Here is a 19,772-nt window from a genome sequence, read left to right on the forward strand (position 1 = left end):
AAAGATTGAAAACAAATGAAGAGAGTCTCAGAGAACTCTGGGACAACATGAAACGCACCAACATCCGTATTATAGGGGTGCCAGAAGGAGAAGAGAGAGAGAAGGGAACAGAAAAAAATATTCCAAGAGATAATAGCCGAAAACTTCCCTAACATGGGAAAGGAACCACTCACTCAAATCCAGGAAGTACAATGAGTACCATATAAAATAAACCCAAGGAGGAATACACTGAGACACATATTAATCAAACTGACCAAAATTAAAGACAGAGAAAATATTGAAAGCAGCTAGGGAAAAGAAACAAATAACATACAAGGGAACCCTGATAAGGTTATTGGCAGATTTTTCAGTTGAAACTCTGCAGGCCAGAAGGAAGTGGCATGATATACTTAATGTGATGAAAGGAAAAAACCTCCAACCAAGATTACTTTACCCAGCAGGCTCTCATTCAGATTTGAAGGAGAAATCAAAAGCTTTACAGATAAGCAAAAGCTAAGAGAATTCAGCAACACTAAACCACCTTACAACAAATACTAAAGGAACTTCTCTAGGCAGAAAAGAAAAGACAGCAACAGGAAACAAAAACTTCACAAATGACAAGGCTCACCAGTAAAGGTATATATACAGTAAAGATATGAAATCATCCATGCACAATTATACCACCAAAATCAGAAATCATGAGAAGAGGTGGGTACAAATGCAGGACCAGTGGCGATGAACTTGCAATTAAGAGACCAGCAACTTAAAACAATCTCATATACATATAGACTCTTACATCAAAACTTCAGAATAACTGCAAACCAAAAATCTACAATTGATACACAAATCAACTCAAATACAGCACTAAAGATAGTCATCAAACCACAAGAGGAGAGAACAAGAGAAGAAGGGAAGAAAAAAGAGCAACAAAAACAAATCCAAAGCATGAATAAAACGGCAATAAGAACAAATCAATAATTACCTTAAATGTTAATGGACTAAATGCCCCAACCAAAAGACGTAGACTGCTGAATGGATACAAAAACAAGACCCACATATATGCTGTCTTCAAGAGACCCACTTCACTTCTAGGGACACATACAAATTGAAAGGGAGAGGATGGAAGAAAATATTACTTTTATGCAAACGGGGATCAAAAGAAAGCTGGAGTAACAATACTCGTATCAGACAAAATAGACTTTAAAATGAAGAATATTTTAAGGGACAAAGAAGGACATTACATAATTATCAAAAGATCAATCCAAGAAGAAGATATAACGATTTTAAATATCTACTAACCCAACACAGGTTCACCACAATATATAAGGCAACTGCTAACAACCTTAAAAGGACAAATCAACAATAACACAATTATAGTGGGGGACTTTAGCAACCCACTTACAGCAAGGGACACCATCAACCAGACAGAAAATCAATGAGGAAACACAGGCCCTGAATGATGCATTAAACCAGATGGACTTAACAGATATTTATAGGACATTCCATTCAAAAGCAGAAGAATACACATTCTTCTCAAGTGCACATGGAACATTCTCTAAAATTGATCACATCCTGGGCTGCAAATCCAACCTCAGTAACTTTAAGAAAATTGAAATCATATCAAGCATCTTTTCTGACCACAATGCTATATGACTGGAAATCAACAACAAGAAAAAACTCAAAAAAACACAAATACGTGGAGACTAAACAACATGCTGCTAAACAACCAATGGATCACTGAAGAAATCAAAGAGGAAATTAAAAAAATACCTAGCAGCAAATGACAACGAAGATATGACACTCCAAAGCCTATGGGATGCAGCAAAAGCCATTCTAAGAGGAAAGATTATAGCAATACAAGCCCACCTCAGGAAACAAGAAAAAGCTCAAATAAATAAGCTAACTTTACATCTAAAACAGCTTGAGAGAGAACAGACAAGACCTAAAGTTAGTAGAAGGAAAGAAATCCTAAAGATCAGAGCAGAAATCAATGAAATAGAAACGAAGAAAACCATAGAAAAGCTCAATGAAACGAAAAGCTGTTTCTTTGAAAAATCAACAAAATCGATAAACCCTTAACCAGACTTATCAAGCAAAAAAGAGAGAGGACTCAAATCAATAAAATTAGAAATGAAAAAGGAGAAGTAACAATGGACATCACAGAAATACAAAGGATCATACGAGACTACTACATGCAACTATACACCAAAAATGGAAAACCTAGAAGAAATGGACAAATTCTTAGAAAAGTACAATCTCCCAAGACTAAACCAACAAACAAAAGTCCAGGTCCAGATGGCTTCACAGGCGAATTCTATCAAACATTTAGAGAAGAGCTAACACCTATCCTTCTGAAACTATTCCAAAAAATCGCAGAGAAAGGGACACTCCCAGACTCATTCTATGAGGCCACCATCACCCTGATACCACAACCAGACAAAGACACCACAAAAAAAGAAAACTACAGGCCAATTTCACTGACGAACATCAATGCAAAAATCCTCAACAAAATACTAGCAAACAGCATCCAACAGTACATTAAAAGGGATTGTACATCATGATCAAGTTGGATTTATCCCAGGGATGCAAGGGTTCTTCAACATCCGCAAATCCATCAGTGTGATACACCACATGAACAAACCGAAAAACAAAAACCATATGATCCTCTCAATAGATGCGGAAAAAGCCTTTGACAAAATCCAACACCCATTTCTGATAAAAAACCCTTCAGAAAGTGGGCATAGCGGGAACCTACCTCAACATAATAAAGGCCATATATGACAACCCACAGCGAACATCATTCTCAGTGGTGAAAAGCTGAAAGAATTCCCGCTGAGATCAGGAACAAGACAAGGATGTCTGCTCTCACTGCTACTATTCAACATAGTTTTGGAAGTCCTAGCCACGGCAATCAGAGAAGTAAAAGAAATAAAAGGAATCCAAATCGGAAAGGAAGAAGTAAAACTATCACTATTTGAAGATGACATGATACTATACCTAGAGAATCCTAAAGACTACCAGAAAACTGTTAGAGCTCATCCATGAATTTGGCAGTTGCAGGATACAAAATTAATATATAGAAATCGACAGCATTTCTATATACTAACAATGAAAGATCAGAAAGAGAAATTAGGGAAGCAATCCCATTTACCATCGCATCCAAAGGAATAAAATGCCTAGGAGTAAACCTACCTTAAAGAGACAAAAGACCTGTACTCTGAAAACTATAAGACACTGATGAAAGAAATCAAAGATGACACAAATAGATGGAAAGATATACCATGCTCATGGATTGGAAGAGTTAATGTCAAAATGACTATACTACCCAAGGCAATCTACAGATTCAATGCAATTCCTATCAAATTACCAAGGACATTTTTCACAGAACTCAAACAAAATATTTCAAAGTTTGTTTGGAAGCACAAAAGACCCAGAATAGCCAAAGACATCCTGAAAAAGAAAAATGGAACTGGAGGAATCAAGCTCCTGGACTTCAGACTATACTACAAAGCAACAGTCATCAAAAGCGTATGGTACTGGCACAAAGACAGAAATATAGATCAGTGGAGCAGTATAGAAAGCCCAGAATTAAACCCATGCACCTACAGCCAACTAACCTATGACAAAGGAGGCAATAATATACAATGGAGAAAGGACTGCTTGTTCAATAAGTGGTGCTGGGAAAACTGGACAGCCACATGGAAAAGAATGAAATTAGACCACTCCCTAACACCATACACACACAAAAAAAAACCTCAAAATGGATTAAAGACATAGATATAAGACCAGAAACTATAAAACTCTTCGAGGAAAACATAGGCCAAACACTCTCTGACATAAACAGCAGCATCTTCTCAGCATCCACCTCTTAGAGTATTGACAATAAAAACAACAAAAGTAAACAAATGGGACCTAATCAAACTTCAAAGTTTCTGCACAGCAAAGGAACCCCTAACAAAACAAAAAGATAACCCACAGAATGGGAGAAATATTTGCAAGTGAATCAACTGACAAGGGATTAATCTCCAAAATTTATAAACACCTCCTGCAGCTCCATACCAAAAAACAAACTACCCCATCAAAAAATGGGCAGAAGATCTAAACAGACAGTTCTCCAAAGAAGACATACAGATGGCCAAAAAATACATGAAAAGATGTTCAACATCACTCATTATTAGAGAAATGCAAATCAAAACCACTATGAGGTACCACCTTACACCAGCCAGAATGGCCATCATCAAAAAGTCTACAAACAGTAAGTGCTGGAGAGGGTTTGGAGAAAAAGGAACACTAGTACACTGTTGGTGGGATTGTAAATTGGTGCAGCCACTGTGGAAAGCAGTATGGAGATTCCTCAGAAAACTCAAAATAGAACTACCATTTGATCCAACAATCCCACTCCTGGGCACCTATCCAGAGAAAACCACGAGGCGCAAAGACACATCTACTCCGATGTTCATTGCAGCACTATTTGCAATAGCCAAGACATAGAAACAACCTAAATGTCCACTGACAGAGGAGTGGATCAAGAAGATGTGGTACATATACACAATGGAATATTACTCAGCCATTAAAAGGAACGAAATACCAGCATTTTTAGCAACATGGATGAACCTAGAAATTATCATACTAAGTGAAGTCAGCCATACAATGAGACACCAACATCAAATGCTTTCACTGACGTGGAATCTGAAAAAAGGACAGACTGAACTTCTTTTCAGAACAGATGCTGACTCACAGACATTGAAAAACTTATGGTCTCTGGAGGAGACAGTTTTGGGGGTGGGGGGGATGTGCTTGGGCTGCGGGATGGAAATCCTGTGAAATTGGATTGTTATGATTATTATACAACTACATATGTGATAAATTCATTTGAGTAATAAAAAGTATTAAAAAATAAAAATATTCACTTATACCATAGAACTCACAAATACTTAAGTCTGAAAGAACACATAATGCACCTTTACTCCATGTTACATCCAGAAAGTTTTCATAAATACACACACACACACACACACACACACACACACACACGTCCTATTTCATAAACATAAAGATCTGAATGACACATCTTGTTCGTGGTACTGAGATCGACATGCAGGTTAGATATAATGGTGGTTTGTCATTCAGAGGTGCCAGAAATAGCACTGAAGCTAGCACTCCTCTATTCAGCCTTCTAGCAGACCATGGAGGGGGCTCGTGCCATGATGTGTTCAGAGAATGAGGCTTAGGCTTGGCAGAAACTACTGTAAGCGAAGTTGACTCCTGGCTACAGTCACTGGATGGGCACTGGGCCAGGGGCCAGGGTGGAAATCTCAGAGGCGGTTCTGGCAGGGAGAAAAGTTCAGTGGCTGAAGACCAAGGGTCCGATCTCCTAGTGTGGCTACAGAAGTAGGGACTCCATAGCCCAAAGAGAGTAAAGTGTAAGCAAGATCATTTGGGGACACACAACTCAGGGTTCACTGCAAGCCTCACGCACTGCAAAAGCCAGTGAGTTTTTGGTCGCCTGGCCTGCCCGCCATTCACCGCTGTTCTGCGCATGTGTACCTTCCAAGACGGCCAGGGATAGGCCTCTCCTGGGCCAATGGGGTGTGGCGTTCCTCCAGGCCCATCCAATGAGCTCATCGGATGCTTTCACTTCGACCAATGGGGCTTCGAGTGATGGTCTGGTGAAGCAGGCCCCGGCTTCTGGGCCTTATAGACGCTGAAAGCAAAGGCAGGGTTCGGAGAGTGGAGCGTTTCAGGGTGTTCTTTCAGCGCTGTAAGATTCTTGTGAGATTATCTGGAAGCCAGAAGGAAAGTGGGGGGCAGGGGACAGTGCTGGGGCCCCAGATTCCTGGGTCCTGAGGAAAGGGAAGGCTGGGGAGCTGGGACTCTGGGAGTGAGGGAGGGCGAAGGCTGGGGCCCTGGGCTCGCAGGTCTGAGGGGAATGGGGGGGGGGGGCTGGGTGCCCGGAATCTTGTGTCCCGCCAGAAGAAGTGACAGAATCTGAGCTCTTGGATCCCTGGAATCCCAGAATCCCGGTTTGTGATGACATCGCGGGCTGGGGACTGAGATACTTGGCCCTCGAAAGAGCGTGGGTTTAAACCTGAGCTCTGGGGTCTGAGGGGGAAGAGGCCGTTGGGCCAGTTTATGGATCCTGAGGTTGGAAGGTATTGGTCTAGGTGACTGAGTCTGAGAATTACAGCTATGGAAACTGAGGCCTCTTCACTAGTTAACTTGTTCAAACTCAACGTGCTGGATCCGGACAGGCTGACTTTAGAAGTCATCGTTTTACCGACCCGCAAACTCGGCCCTGTAGTCGGTACTTGCCAGAACCTAGATTTAATTTCATTCCTTATGGTTGAAAAGTTTCTTGTCCGTCAACTCACAGATCCTGATCAGCTCTTCCAAAATCTCTTAATAGAAGAAGCCATGGGAACCTGTCACAACCAGCATTTGCTGTTCCTCTTTATCCTAGGAGCCCCAACCTTGATCTGTATGTATTAGGGTATGGGGGGGGGCCTCAGCTGGGTCACAGGTAAAAAAGGAGTGATTTGGGCCCCACAGAGAGGGGCAGGTGCTTATTTTCATCTCATTTTCTCCCCAGCGGCACAAAAATTGCCTTGTCAAAGGAGTACATTCATGGGTTTAGAAAGCGATCCAATGTATACATTTAACTGGACCACAGACAATGTTGAGATTTGTGACAATGGGGCATTGTGCCAGGAAACTGTGCTAATAATCAGATCAGGTAAAATGAGAAAGGGGCAATTAGGTTGGTGGGGACAGTGGGTAGGAAAGTGATAAATGTCCATGTTAATGCTGCTCCCCCTTCCCCAGGCCAAACATTAGCATCCATTTTCCTTGCCTCTTGTCTCACAGGAAGGACCGAGACAGCAATTTTGGCCACTAAGGGCTGCAGTTCAGAGGGGACACCAGCAATAACGTTTATCCAGCACTCTCCACCCCCTGGCATAGTCACAATCTCCTACAATAACTACTGTGATGATCCCCTTTGCAACAACAGAGAGAATTTGTATGAGATATGGCCTGAAGCGGAGTATGAAGGTACCTTGGGAGGGGACAGATGGGTGTTAAAAGAAACTCTATAAACCCCTGAAAAATGATAGGTCTTCCTTCTTTGTGTTCTTACTTGGCTTAGGTCCAAGTGGACCATACACAAAAGGACTTCAGACCTTTTGCTTGTCCCTCTAAATTGTCAGCATGAGGTCTATAAACACCGTTCCAAGCAGGGACATCAGTGAAGACTGGAGTGTAAAATGGGTTTTGCATTTATTAAGCAATAAGACATCAGTGGAGGTTTCTGAACAGGGTGGTGCATCACTAGTCTATTGTTTCCTCATTGCTGCATGACCACAGGCCAGTTTCCCCATCAGTCCTGAAGGCCTATAGTAACCTGGCCCTGCCTCTTTTCTGCTCATTTCCTTCTCTTCCCTGTCTCATTTATTGTGTTCCAGTCGGGGCTTGTGTTCAAAACATTTAACAGTGGAAATGTCCTGGCCAATCAGAATGGAAGCTGGCTATAAAAAATAGTCCACCCCTATCTGTGCCTACCAGATGAATGTCAGTGCTGCAATTTCTCACAGTTCCCCAGTCCACCAAGCAGGCTCACACCTCGAGGCCTTTATCCTTGCTGTTTCTTTTGCTACTCTGACCCAGCCCCCATCTTCACATAGCTAACCTCTGTTCATCCTCCATCTCAACTCAGGTGTCTACTTTGTGAAAATACTTAACCAAATTATTTCAGGTAGTTAGGTCCTCTCCCAGTTCTTTGCCACTATACCTTGGATGCAGTGCCTACTGAGCTATATTGTAGTTAACTAATTACATGTCTCTCTCCTTCAAGACAATGATCCCAGATGGCAGGAATTGTGCCCTTTTCATTTCTGTATCTCCATAACCTAAGCGCAGAGTTTGGAAGTCATGTTGGATAGGGCTCTGACAGCACAGAAATCAGTTGGAGAGAGGTGGGAAGGTTGTAGTAATAGGCTTTAGATTAGCAAGGCATCAGCAGGAAAGACTCCAGGAAGAGAAGGCAGCAAGGAAAGACGACTCCAGAGGCAGGACACACCCTTAATTGTCCCTCTCTTTCCCTCTTCAGCTCCCAGAGAGCCAGCAACCCTCCACTGCCCAACCTGTGTGGCTTTGGGGAACTGTTTGAGTGCTCCTTCTCTTCCTTGTCCCAATGATACAAATCGATGCTATCAAGGAAAACTTCAGGTCACTGGAGGTAAACTGAACAGCTGATGATTTCAGAGGCTAGAAAACCAGACATCTGAGTATAGCCCAGGAGGCTCTGACACTCAGGATTCTTCTCTGATTTTCTAAAACATCTGTGTATCTCCCCATCCTTTCTTCTTCCATAGGAGGCATCAACTCACCTTTGGAGATCAAAGGCTGTACAGCCATAACTGGTTGCAGGATAATGTCTGGGATCTTTACAATAGGACCCCTGTGGGTGAAGGAAACTTGTCCATTCAAGTCTCTCACTCCCCGAAAAGTCCAAAGTGGTGCCATGTGGCTTCCCACTTCATATTGGAGTTTAGAGCTACCGCTGCTGCTGTTACTGCCCCTGCTTGTCCATTGAGGAGTGGTTTCTGGTCCCAGTTTTACTGGACACTTCTTTTGACTGGCCAACAGCAGATTGAGGAGCAGGTGGAGATTTGAAGAACCAAGAGTTCTTGTGGCTTGTATTTGACATTTTGAATAAAGCTTCTGCTGTGATTTGTATATCGCTCAAGACTAGAAGTGGCATTATTGTGCTAAAGGGCCCTTAATATTCATCTTCACCCACATATTTTGCAGAAAGGGAATCAGAGATTCTTGAAAACTTGAGTGAATTTCTCACACTTACACAGCTATGGGCATAGTAAGGACCAGAATTTTGATATTCTGACCTAAAGTTTGGTTTTCCATTCCCTCTAATAGGCTTCCTTCTCTTGCTGGTTGGACAAGAGACTAACATTATCCTCCCCTAGAACACTCTTAACCCAATCATAAGGCCAGAGTCATCTGCTTTGGGGTTTAATATTTCCCCGGAGGTGTGGCAGAATGAGAAAAATCAGACCCTAAGTTTTTCAACTGTAATGAATTTAGAGTCCTATTGTAATGAGTAAAGAATTTAGGGTCCCATCTTCCCCTGTCCTGTTTGTCCCTTGCCCACTTTACATCATTCCTTCCCATCTCTGTTGCCTACTTAATGCCTCTTTAGTGAACAGAGGGAACTTAGGAGGGATCTGGGGCTCAGTAAAGTCTGATGAATGTCAGCCTAGAACTATTGGGTGGGGAGATTTTTTTTTTCTTTGTAGGGCCATCCCCAAGGCATATGGAGGTTCCCAGGCTAGGGGGTCAAATCAGAGCTGCATCTGCCAGTCTATACCACAGATGCAGCAGTGCCAGATCCGAGCCGTATCTGCAACCTACACCACAGCAGCAACACCAGATCCTTAACCCACTAAGAGAGGCCAGGGATTGAACCCGTGTCCTCGTGGATACTAGTCAGGTTTGTAACCCACTGAGCCACAATGGGAACTCTGGGTTTTTTTTCAGATTCTTATGCCTATTATTACTCAAGAATATATAAAATCTATGTTACTGTGAAAGACTCCAATAATATAGGAGCTGTACAGAGAAAAGTAAAATGTAGAGATAATAAAAGATCTTTTCCCATTTAAAAAAAAAACAGATTTATTGAGGCTTAATTGATAGTAAATGGGGGTGGGAGGAGAGACTTTTAATGCAAACTGTTGACACCTCTCACAAACAAAGGACAGGGAAGTCTGATCATAGTGTATTCCAGCCAAGTTCTTCTTTTTTTTTTCTTTTTTGGCGGTGCCACAGGCATGCAGAAGTTCCTGGGCCAGGAATTAAACCCACACCACAGCAGTGACAATGCTAGATCCTTAACTGCTAGGCCACCAGGGAACTCCCACCAAATTCTTTCTAGAAAGTTCTCTAATTTAATTCTTTGAGTTAAAGCACCACTCAACTAACACTTTATCTTTGTTCCTAGGCATCCACTTCTCCATTGTGCCAGTTTGGTGGATCTCTTGAAAGAGGGAGAAGAAACACCAACAAAGTTTTAATTTAGGAGTTCCTGTCATGGCTCAGTGGTTAACGAACCCAACTAAGATCCATGAGGACGTGAGTTCAATCCCTGGCCTCGCTCAGTGGGTCAAGGATCCAGCATTGCCATGAGCTATGGTGTAGGTCACAGACGCAGCTCAGATCTGGCGTTGCTGTGGCTGTGGCGTAGGCCAGCAGCTGTAGCTCTGATTCAACCCCTGGCCTGGGAACCTCCATATGCCGCAAGTGCAGCTTTAAAATAGCAACCAAAAAAAAAAAAATTTAATTTAATGTGGGGACACAGAAATTTGGGAAATAACCAACATTCAGAGCCATGACTGGTAAATACTATTTGGGGTAAAAAACAAAATCAAAAACAAAAAACAAAAAAAAAAAAAACTATGTAGGACACTGGCTTTTTAATGGCACTGAAGACAGTTGCAGGAGACATTCCTGAGTCAATGAAGGAAGGCCACAATTTCCCAAAATTTGGTCTGTGAATTGTCTTGGTATTTTAAAAACTGTATCTATCATATGCCAAAGAGCTTTAAGCAGCACGTACAAATTTCTCAGGCCACAAACTCAAGTGTACAAACTTTCTAATATTTTAATATAAATATATAGTATAAAAATTAAATATTTATTTTTATGATAAATTTGTTTATAACCATCCTCAATTCTGCCTAGCAGTAGGTAGAAACTTAGCCAGTTTGAATAAACTCAGTCATGTCAGGGTTTTCTCAGTCATTTCAGATTTGAGTTCAGTCAATTCAGGGCTTTTTTTCCTTTCCACTCTCCTCACATCGGGCTTTGCTGTAGTACTGATGGGAGGGGGGTCTAGCCTTCATCTCTCATGCTGCTCATGTCCAAGTTCTTGCTGATGCCTGATACTCGGCTTCCACTCCTGCTGGCTTCCACTGGGAAACCTTCAACCTGTCTGGGCACTCATGGGCATCCACACAGGCCCTGTAGGCTCTGCCATTCCTCTCAGCTACTTAAGGGCCTCTTCCAACTGCTGTCAAATCCCACTGAGGTCCTTCAGGAATCCCACTAAGGCTGCCTAGGTGTCCCATATAGCTGATACAATTCATCCAAGATCAGGAGAAAAGATAGTTTCATAGGGAATCGCTTTCTCCCAAGGTACTTGGGAAAGAGATGGGGCCTAGATCCTAAACTTATCACCCACCATACACAGACCACTGTTATACATCCTCCTCAAATCTATTGACTTTTTTTTTTCAATAACCACTCCATAAAGCCTATATTCTTAGCCTGAAACTTGAAAATTCCAAGTCTAACAAGTCAAAACTTGGGCCTGTAGAATTATGTCTACCTCTACTTTAAGTAGCCTATTTTAAAACTTCAAAGCTGAACATGAAGACATTTCTGGCTATTTACATTTCTACAGCAATATGCCTACTGACTGAACGGAGGAGAAGGTGAAAGAGAAGTATTACAAAGAAGTGGGGGAGTTCCCCTTGTGGCTCAGTAGGTTAAAGACTTGATCTTGTCTCTGTAAGGATGCTGGTTCAATCCCTGGCCTTGCTCAATGGGTTAAGGATCTGGTGTTGCCACAAGGGGGACATAGGTTGCAGATGTATCTTGGATCCTGTGTTGCCATGGCTGTGGCACAGACCGCAGCTGCAGCTCCCGTTTGACCCCTAGCTTGGAACTTACAAATGCTCCACATGTGGCTCTAGAAAGGAAAAAAAAGAAAAAGAAAAAAAAAAAGAATTGGGGTGTGGAGAGATAATATTAATAGCAAAATATACCTTGCCATACAGCTACTTCACCCACCTGGATTTAGCCTCTGTCATCACACATGATATTCACTGCTCCTCCCAAGGCTCTGTTCTTGTTCCTTCCTCCCTCTGCCCACCTACCACCCTGGAGGGCCCCCCAGACATCTTACTGCCAACTCCAGCACACCTTTCCTGACTTCTCTGACACCCACTGATCTCCCTCAGCAGAGCTCCAGCATATCTGCCCACCTCACTTTAATACTTTACTGTTTCCCACACAATGTACAGTCTCCCCTGTACACTTCAAGGACCAGCGTTGTTTCCAACGGCTTTACAGCTTAGCAGCACCCATAAGACATGACTGGCAACGTGATGCCATGGGTCTCCCAGAACTGCTGAGCAAAGTGAACCAAACTTCCACTACGCATACACACACTGCTCTCCAACAACTAAACTAACCACCGCCAACCTCAGCCAATGACCTTAAACTTGATGCTGATGTGAGGAAAGACGGCAGGAAGTTCTAGAGAGTAGACAAGAAGAGCGGCAGAAGTCGAAGAAGGATGGGCACTGCAGAAAGGTAAACAGCTAACTATTCCATTATTTGGTGAATGATGTTTTAAATGGTCGGGCAGGCACATTTTAGTTTGGGGCAGTGATGCCAGGGTGGGAGTCAGTTTTGATCAGGGGCTAGTGGTTCTGGTTCTTGTACTGTTATTTAATGTGATTGAAAATAATTATCATTTATTGGGCAATTGATCTGTTTCTTGCTCTATACTAAGAGCTTTAGAAATACAATTTGTATAAGCTCTTGGTGGTTTTGTAGGGAGTTGAAGGCAACTCAAACATCTGTCACTCTATCTCCCAACTACAATACTTTGAAATGCATTTAAAATGAGGCCAAAATCTTGGCAAATTTCTTTCAGTCCCAGCATCCCATGACCAGACAAAGGGAAGAGGGACAGGTGAAAAAGACCGTTTTCTCTCATGGGTGTGCAACAGCATCCATCTCATCTCCTTTCCTGACTGCAGACTGAGGATCAGTCAGCTCACCCGTCGGAGCCTCAGAGCAACCCAATAAAGCAGCCGAGCAGGTGTCACCCTGTTCCCTGGCGGAACTCTCTGAGCCTGTTTCCTCCTCCTCCACGGGAAGACTTGCATGAGATGAGATGGATGCACAGCCCCCATCTCCCAGGAGAGAAAACGGTCCTTAGCATTTGTCCTTGTCCCTTTGCCTAATTATGGGACACTAGAACTGCGAAGAGTTTGCAAATACTTTGGCCTCATTTTCAGTGTGTTTCAAACTCTCTGAGGCTTGGAGACATTAAACTCCCAGCCAAAGTCCTGTGCCTTCCATCAGAGAGATAAACTTGAACTGCATGCTCTCAGGCTTAAGTGTGCATAGGCACTGTCCGAGCCAGACTGATAACAGGTCGAGGGGGTATGAGGAATAACAGCTTATATAAGAAGCAGATTGACGTCTGTCAGGTCACAGGAAAGCAAGCTGCCATGGCACCGCGTTTGGGGATCTTTCTGCTTTGGGCTGGCGTATCTGTATTCCTACCCCTGGACCCTGTGAATGGAGGTGAGGGTGGGGAGATGGGCTGGAACTAGTATGAAAAAGTCTGTCCCAGACGCAGATTGATGTGTAAAAATAATGAGTGTAATAACAGCTGTGACAAATATGCTGCCATTTCTTGAGTACATCCCAAGAGCTAGATACTATTAAGGGCTTTGCATTTTCCTTAATTTAAAAGCAACTTATGAAATTTAAACTGAGATGCAGGTCAGGTCCTACTATAGATTTCAGTCTGGTCATGGTCCTGCTTTGTTCTCACTCCTCCTCATCCATCTCCTCTGCTCCTGTTTTTCTTCCAGATCAACATCTGCCTGGGCGCTTCCTTACTCCTGCCATTACCTCAGGTAACCAACACTGGAAGAAAAGGCCACAAAACAACAATCAAATACCACCAACTAACATGGGTGGGGTGGGAACTGTGATCGGATTCTCCAAAGATGCTTTACATGCATGAGCTAATTTCACCCTCTCGGAAATGAGAGAGAGGCAGGTGCGCACATCCCCCAAGGAGGCCCCACGGAGATGTTTCCTTATCAAGGGGGACCGTTCTGTAGATGCTGGGGCTGGACTCTGAACGCAGGGTAAAGCCTTCAGAGCTGCTGCCACATGCAAAGGTAGAAACATGCAAAATTAAAGACCTCACCCTAGTCCCTGAGGGAGGGGCCACACCATATTGACCCTGACAGCCTGATGCTTAGCAGGGGGCCCTGTACGTGGCAGGCCCTTGGTGATGATGGGCCAGCGGGCATGGAGACTTTGCCAGAGTTACTGCAGAGATCATGAAACACTAAGAACTGAAGAAGAGAGCAATGTCTTTCTTTTTTTCAGATGATAAATGTGTTTTCCCATTCATCTATAAAGGCAACCTGTATTTCGATTGCACTCTGCATGACTCCACATACTACTGGTGTTCCGTAACTACCTATTATATGAAAAGATGGAGATACTGCAGAAGCACAGGTGAGCGGGCATCTGGTCCTCATGTAGGGAGCACGTGGCTTCCCAGGTGAAGGGGAACGTGCGTGACTGCCTCCTGGACGGAAGCCCCGGGCACCTCCTCCCCCAGCCCCGTGTGTTCCGTTCATGTTCCTTTCTCTTGGGAAGACTAAAAATCACCCTACCACAATTTTTTCACACACTCCTTTCATTTTTCAGACTATGCCAGGTGTGCTTTGCCCTTTATCTTTCGAGGCAAAGAATATGACAGTTGCATAAAAGAAGGGAGTGTTTTTTCAAAGTATTGGTGCCCGGTCACCCCAAATTATGACCAGGATCGAGCTTGGAGGTACTGCTAGCAACAAAAAGGTAAGAGTGTCCAGGGAAGAGGGGAAATACAGGGGTGAGCAGGGGCGAGAGATCTGGACAAAGTTGGGGCCACAGGGGGCAGGGAGGGAAGGAGGAAGCGGGGGAGAGAAGGAATGAAGGAGAAGGGGGCAGGAGCAAGAGTGAAGAGGAGGTTCAGAGAGGAGGGACAGGAGAAGGGGAGAAAAGAGAGGACAAGACAAAGGCCAAATGCAAAGATGAGAGAGAGCCCAAAGGGGAAGAAGAGAGTTTGTAGGATAAGAAATGGAAGAAAGAGCATCGGGGTAGGATTAGTGGCAAGAGAAGGTGGAAGAGAAGGGGAGCCGGGGGGGCAGGGAGAGGACAAGACACAGTCTCAGAGCAGGGGTGAGACAGCAGGGTCAAGGTGGGCAGAGCAGAGAGCAAAGGAGAAACAGACCTTTGCCCTCCATGCACTGATGGGAAAACAGCAGACTCATGAAGGCCATGTTCAGGTGCTGAACAGTGCCTCTCCCCACGGCCGGCAATGCAGGCAAGCCTTTGAAACTTCAGGGAAGAAAACCGAGACATCTCAAGCATGAAAGTGACACTGAGTGACAGATGGGACGTCCTTTCCCTGCATCTCCTCCACGTTCCCCCTGTACGTGGGGCCAATCAATAAACCACTTTCTCAGCAGATGTGGTCTTTGTTCCTTTACTTTTCCTACAAAGAACCCTATGTATCAGATGGGAGAGCTTCCGCGTGTCCACGTTAATCAGGCAGCATCTTGCTGTCTTCCCTGCCCTTCCTCTGGGCCCTGATGGACCATCAATACCCATCGCAACTGTCCTTCCTAGGGGCTTGACTGAGAGGTAAAGGCCTGGTGGGGAGACTTGACATGAGGGTGGGAGAAGGTCCCAGAGGGGAGGGAGGGCTGGTCCTTGTCACAAAAGATTTGTCTTTTCCCAGCTGAGCTGAAGTGTCATTTCTTCCTGGAGCTGTTCTCTGACTCCCCAGTAGAAGGAGTCTCATCATGTCCTTCCAGGCCATTCACTCTCTACGTGCAGTTAAACTGTCCCTCTTCCCTGGGGGACCATAATTTGGGGAGGACAAGATGGACTGCGTGTACCCTGCCTCAGTTCTGAGTCAGAACCTGACACATACTTGGCATTTTCCAAAAGGACTACTCACTCTCTTTCTCCCTCCATCTCTCTTTTTTTTCAGGGTTTAGAAATGTTTTTTGTTTTTTTTTCATTGAAGCACAGTTGGTTTCCAATCCTGTATTACTTTCAGAAAGACAGCAGAATGACTCAGTACATTTATAGATTATGCTCCGTTCAAAGACGTTATTGTGAGATAAGGGCTGTATTTCCTTATGCTGTGCAGTACATCCTGGTTGCTTATCTATTTTGTACATAGTAGATCCTATCTCTTCATCTCATACCCATAACTTGTCCCTCTCCTTGTCGCTCTCCCCAGTGGTAACCGCTAGTTTGTTCTCTAGTTTATTTCTTCTCCCACTAAGTGAAAGATATTGGATGGTTTCTGGTTTGGGACAATTGCAAAGAAAGCTGCTATGAATATTTTTGTACAAACTTCTGTGTAAAAAATGAGTTTTCAGTTTTCTGAAAAAACGCCTCTCTGGATGATTATTGGGTCCACTTTTAGTTTTAAAGGAGACTCCTCTCCTTTTCAAAACAAACAGAGGGAGTTCCCTGGTGGCCTGTGGTTAAGGATCTGGCCTTGTCACTGCACATTGTCACTGCATGGTTCGATCCCTGACCTGGGAACTTCTACATGCCACAGGCATAACCATAAATAAATACACATATACATACATACATGCATACTTAAAAAACATAAATTTTAGACAAATATTATTTCAGCCACTAACTATGTTGGAATGAAAGAAAAATTCACAGGTGGCAGAAATAATGGAGGGCCTCAAAGCCTAATCACTAAATTTTAACCTGGTCAGAAAAACCCAGTGCTGGAATTCCCATTGTGGCTCAGTGGGTTAAGAACCCGACTAGTCTCCATGAGGATGTGTGTTCAATTCCTGGCCTCACTCAGTGGGTTAAGGATCCTGGCCACAAGCTACAGTGTAGGTCACAGATGTGGGTTAGATTTGGTGTTGCTGGGAGTTCCCGTCGTGGCACAGTGGTTAACGAATCCAACTAAGAACCATGAGGTTGCGGGTTCGATCCCTGTCCTTGCTCAGTGGGTTAAGGATCCGGCGTTGCCATGAGCTGTGGTGTAGGTCGCAGACATGGCTCGGATCCTGCGTTGCTGTGGCTCTGGCATAGGCTGGCGGCTACAGCTCCGATTAGACCCCTAGCCTGGGAACCTCCATATGCCGTGGGAGCGGCCCAAGAAATGGCAAAAAGACAAAAAAAAAAAAAAAAAAAGTTTTGGTGTTGCTGTGGCTGTGGTGCAGGCTGGCAGCTGCAGCTCTGATTCGACCCCTAGCCCAGGAATTTCCATATGCTGTAGGTTCGGACCTGAAAAGAAGAAATGTGTTTGTATGTATATGTATGTATGTATATGTGTGTGTGTGTGTGTGTGTGTATAATACATTTTTGTATTATATATTTATATATTTTACATATATATATATAAAAATCTGAATCACTGTGCTATACACTCGAAACTAACACAACATTGTAAATCAACTGTACTTTAATAAAAAATGAATAATATAATAAAAAATGTGAATCACTCTGTTGTACACCTGAAACTCATAAAATAATGTACATTAACTATACCTCAATTTTAAAAAGTTAAAAAGAAAATAAAATGTACAATTATGACAAAAAAACTTATGAGCTATGCAAAGAAACAGAAAAAGGTATTTTTCCACAGGGGAAAAAATCCATAGGGACTGTCTTTCACAGGTTCAGATGGTAGAATTACCAGACAGACTCAAAGCATATATTATGAATACCTTCAAAGAACTAAAAAAAGCCATGCCATAGATTTAAAAGAAAGTTTGCTGACTCTAATCCATCAAATAGAGAATCCTGATAGAAATTTTTCAGAAGGACCAAATGGAAATTCTGGAGTTTTTAACGTATAATAACGAAAATTTTTAAACTTAGTAGAGGGGTCCAAGAGCAGATTTGAGCAAGCAAAAGAACCTGTGAACTTGGTGATATATCAATTGAGATTATCCAGTCTGAAGAAAAGAACAAAAAAGAATGGCAGGGGGTGGGGGGAGTGGGATGGACGGGGAGTTTGGGGTTAGTAGATGCCAACTATTACATTTAGAATAGCTAAGCAGTGAGGTCCTACTATGCAGCCTGAGGAACAGTCTCTTGGGATAGAACATGATGGAAGATAATATGAGAAAAGGAATGTGTATATAAGTCTGACCGGGTCGCTTTGCTATACAGCAGAAATTGGCACAACGTTGTAAGTCAACTACACTTTAATAAAAAAATTAATTATAGGAGTCCCCATTGTGGCACAGTGGAAGTGAACCTGACTAGTATCCATGAGGACTCAGGTTTGACCCCTAGCCTTGCTCAGTGGGTCAAGGATCCAGTGTTGCCATGAGCTGTGGCATATGCAGGCAGTTGTAGCTCAGATTCAACCCCTAGCCTGGGAACTTCCAAATGCCACGGGTACAGCCCTAAAAGGCAGAAAAAAAATATTAAAAAAGTTTTAATTAAAAAGAAAGAAAGAAAGAAAAAGAATGAAGAAAACTGAACAGGGCCTCAGGGACCTGTGCAACATTATCACAACATACACACAATGGGGACACCAGAGGGAGAAGAGAAAAAGGGGCAGAAGTAATAATAAGATCAACTTGGGGAGTATTTCCATCTTAACAATGTCAACCGTTCTCATCCATGAACTCGAGCTGTCTTACCATTGATTTAAATCTTAATTTCTTTCTGCAATCCTCTGCCCACATCAAACAGGTGGGTTTTGGAGTGGCAAATTATGCTTCAATAAAGCTCCTTTTAAAAACAATAGGAATTCCCGTTATGGCTCAGCGGGTTAAGAACCTGACTGGTGTCCATGATGATGCAGGTTCAATCCCTGGCCTTGCTCAGTGGGTTAAAGGATCCAGCATTTTCATGAGCTATGGTGTAGGCCGGCAGCTATAGCTCTGATTCGACCCCTAGCCTGAGAACTTCCATACGCTACGGGTGCGGCCTTAAAAAGACAAAAAATAAAATTTAATTTAACGTAATAAATCAGATTAAAAATAAAAACAAGAATAAAAGGAAGTTTCTTGGGTGCTTACACTGGGCTCCACAGCTTGGACCATTATTCAGTCAGCAGGAGAGCTGGACAATGAGACTGTTCTTGATACTAATCAGAGTTTAGACCTAGATGCCTCCCAGGGATTAATCGATACGTGTTACCCCCTGCATCAGCCACATGAATTTTCATGATTGGATTTCCATCAAACTTAGAGAACCAGGGGGTACCTCCTCCTCTTATTCCTGCAAAACCTGCCTCCTAAAGGCCCTGCTCATTTGCTCTGCACCTGTATGCTACCCTTGGGTGGTCCTGTGGGATATGCATTGTCCTTCTTCCCAAGTCTGTAACCATATGTGGTTTACACACCATGGCCAGTCTCATCTGTGCAGTGTTGGGTGGTGTTTATTAGGTCACCTCATACCATATTTAAGGTATAGAAGATGATCAGAATAGCATGGCTATTTCCCACACGATCCTACCAGTACTACTGAACTGTTCCTGTTCCTATACGCCTACACACAAACACACACACACACACACACACACACACACACACCCACAAAGAAAAGAAAGGAAGAGAAAAAAAAAAAAAAACACAAGTGCCTTATCTCTCCTCTTTCTCTCTCCTCCCCCCTGCCTTCAACTCTATCTCTCTACATCTAATTCTCAGACCTGGCAGAAATTTATCAGTGAGTCCAAACTTTCACAGAAAACAAGTTCTCCAGAAACAGACTCATGGACATAACACAGACTTGTGGTTGCCAAGGGGGAGGGAGAGGGGGAGGGAGCGAGTTGGACCGGGAGTTTGGGGTGAGTAGATGCAAACTATTACATTTAGAATGGATAAGCAGTGAGGTCCTGCTGTACAGCACAGGGAACTATTTCCAATCACTTGTGATAGAACATGATAGGAGACAGTATGAGAAAAAGA

General features: G+C 43.3%; 2 protein-coding genes and 1 long non-coding RNA gene across 3 annotated transcripts in view; 2 read left to right on the forward strand and 1 right to left on the reverse strand.

The window, feature by feature from the left end:
- LOC106507598 overlaps positions 1 to 19,772 on the reverse strand; it is a 60,721-nt gene that overhangs the window by 14,015 nt on the left and 26,934 nt on the right. The gene's annotated exons all lie outside the window — the stretch shown is intronic.
- Positions 6,272 to 9,287, forward strand: TEX101 (testis expressed 101). The gene is made up of 5 exons (XM_021094473.1): positions 6,272 to 6,457; positions 6,569 to 6,712; positions 6,844 to 7,029; positions 8,084 to 8,212; positions 8,349 to 9,287. Exons 1-5 carry the CDS (start codon positions 6,319 to 6,321, stop codon positions 8,567 to 8,569), a joined length of 819 nt encoding a protein of 272 aa, XP_020950132.1. The 5' UTR covers positions 6,272 to 6,318; the 3' UTR covers positions 8,570 to 9,287.
- Positions 13,292 to 15,322, forward strand: BSP1 (binder of sperm 1; the record flags this gene model as incomplete). The annotated part of the gene is given in 5 exon segments (NM_213832.1): positions 13,292 to 13,374; positions 13,668 to 13,712; positions 14,197 to 14,328; positions 14,524 to 14,673; positions 15,144 to 15,322. Coding segments are annotated over 4 exon segments (393 nt in total). The 3' UTR covers positions 14,664 to 14,673; positions 15,144 to 15,322.

The sequence above is a fragment of the Sus scrofa genome, chromosome 6 (genome assembly GCF_000003025.6).
Source record: "Sus scrofa isolate TJ Tabasco breed Duroc chromosome 6, Sscrofa11.1, whole genome shotgun sequence".
Lineage (NCBI taxonomy): Eukaryota > Metazoa > Chordata > Mammalia > Artiodactyla > Suidae > Sus > Sus scrofa.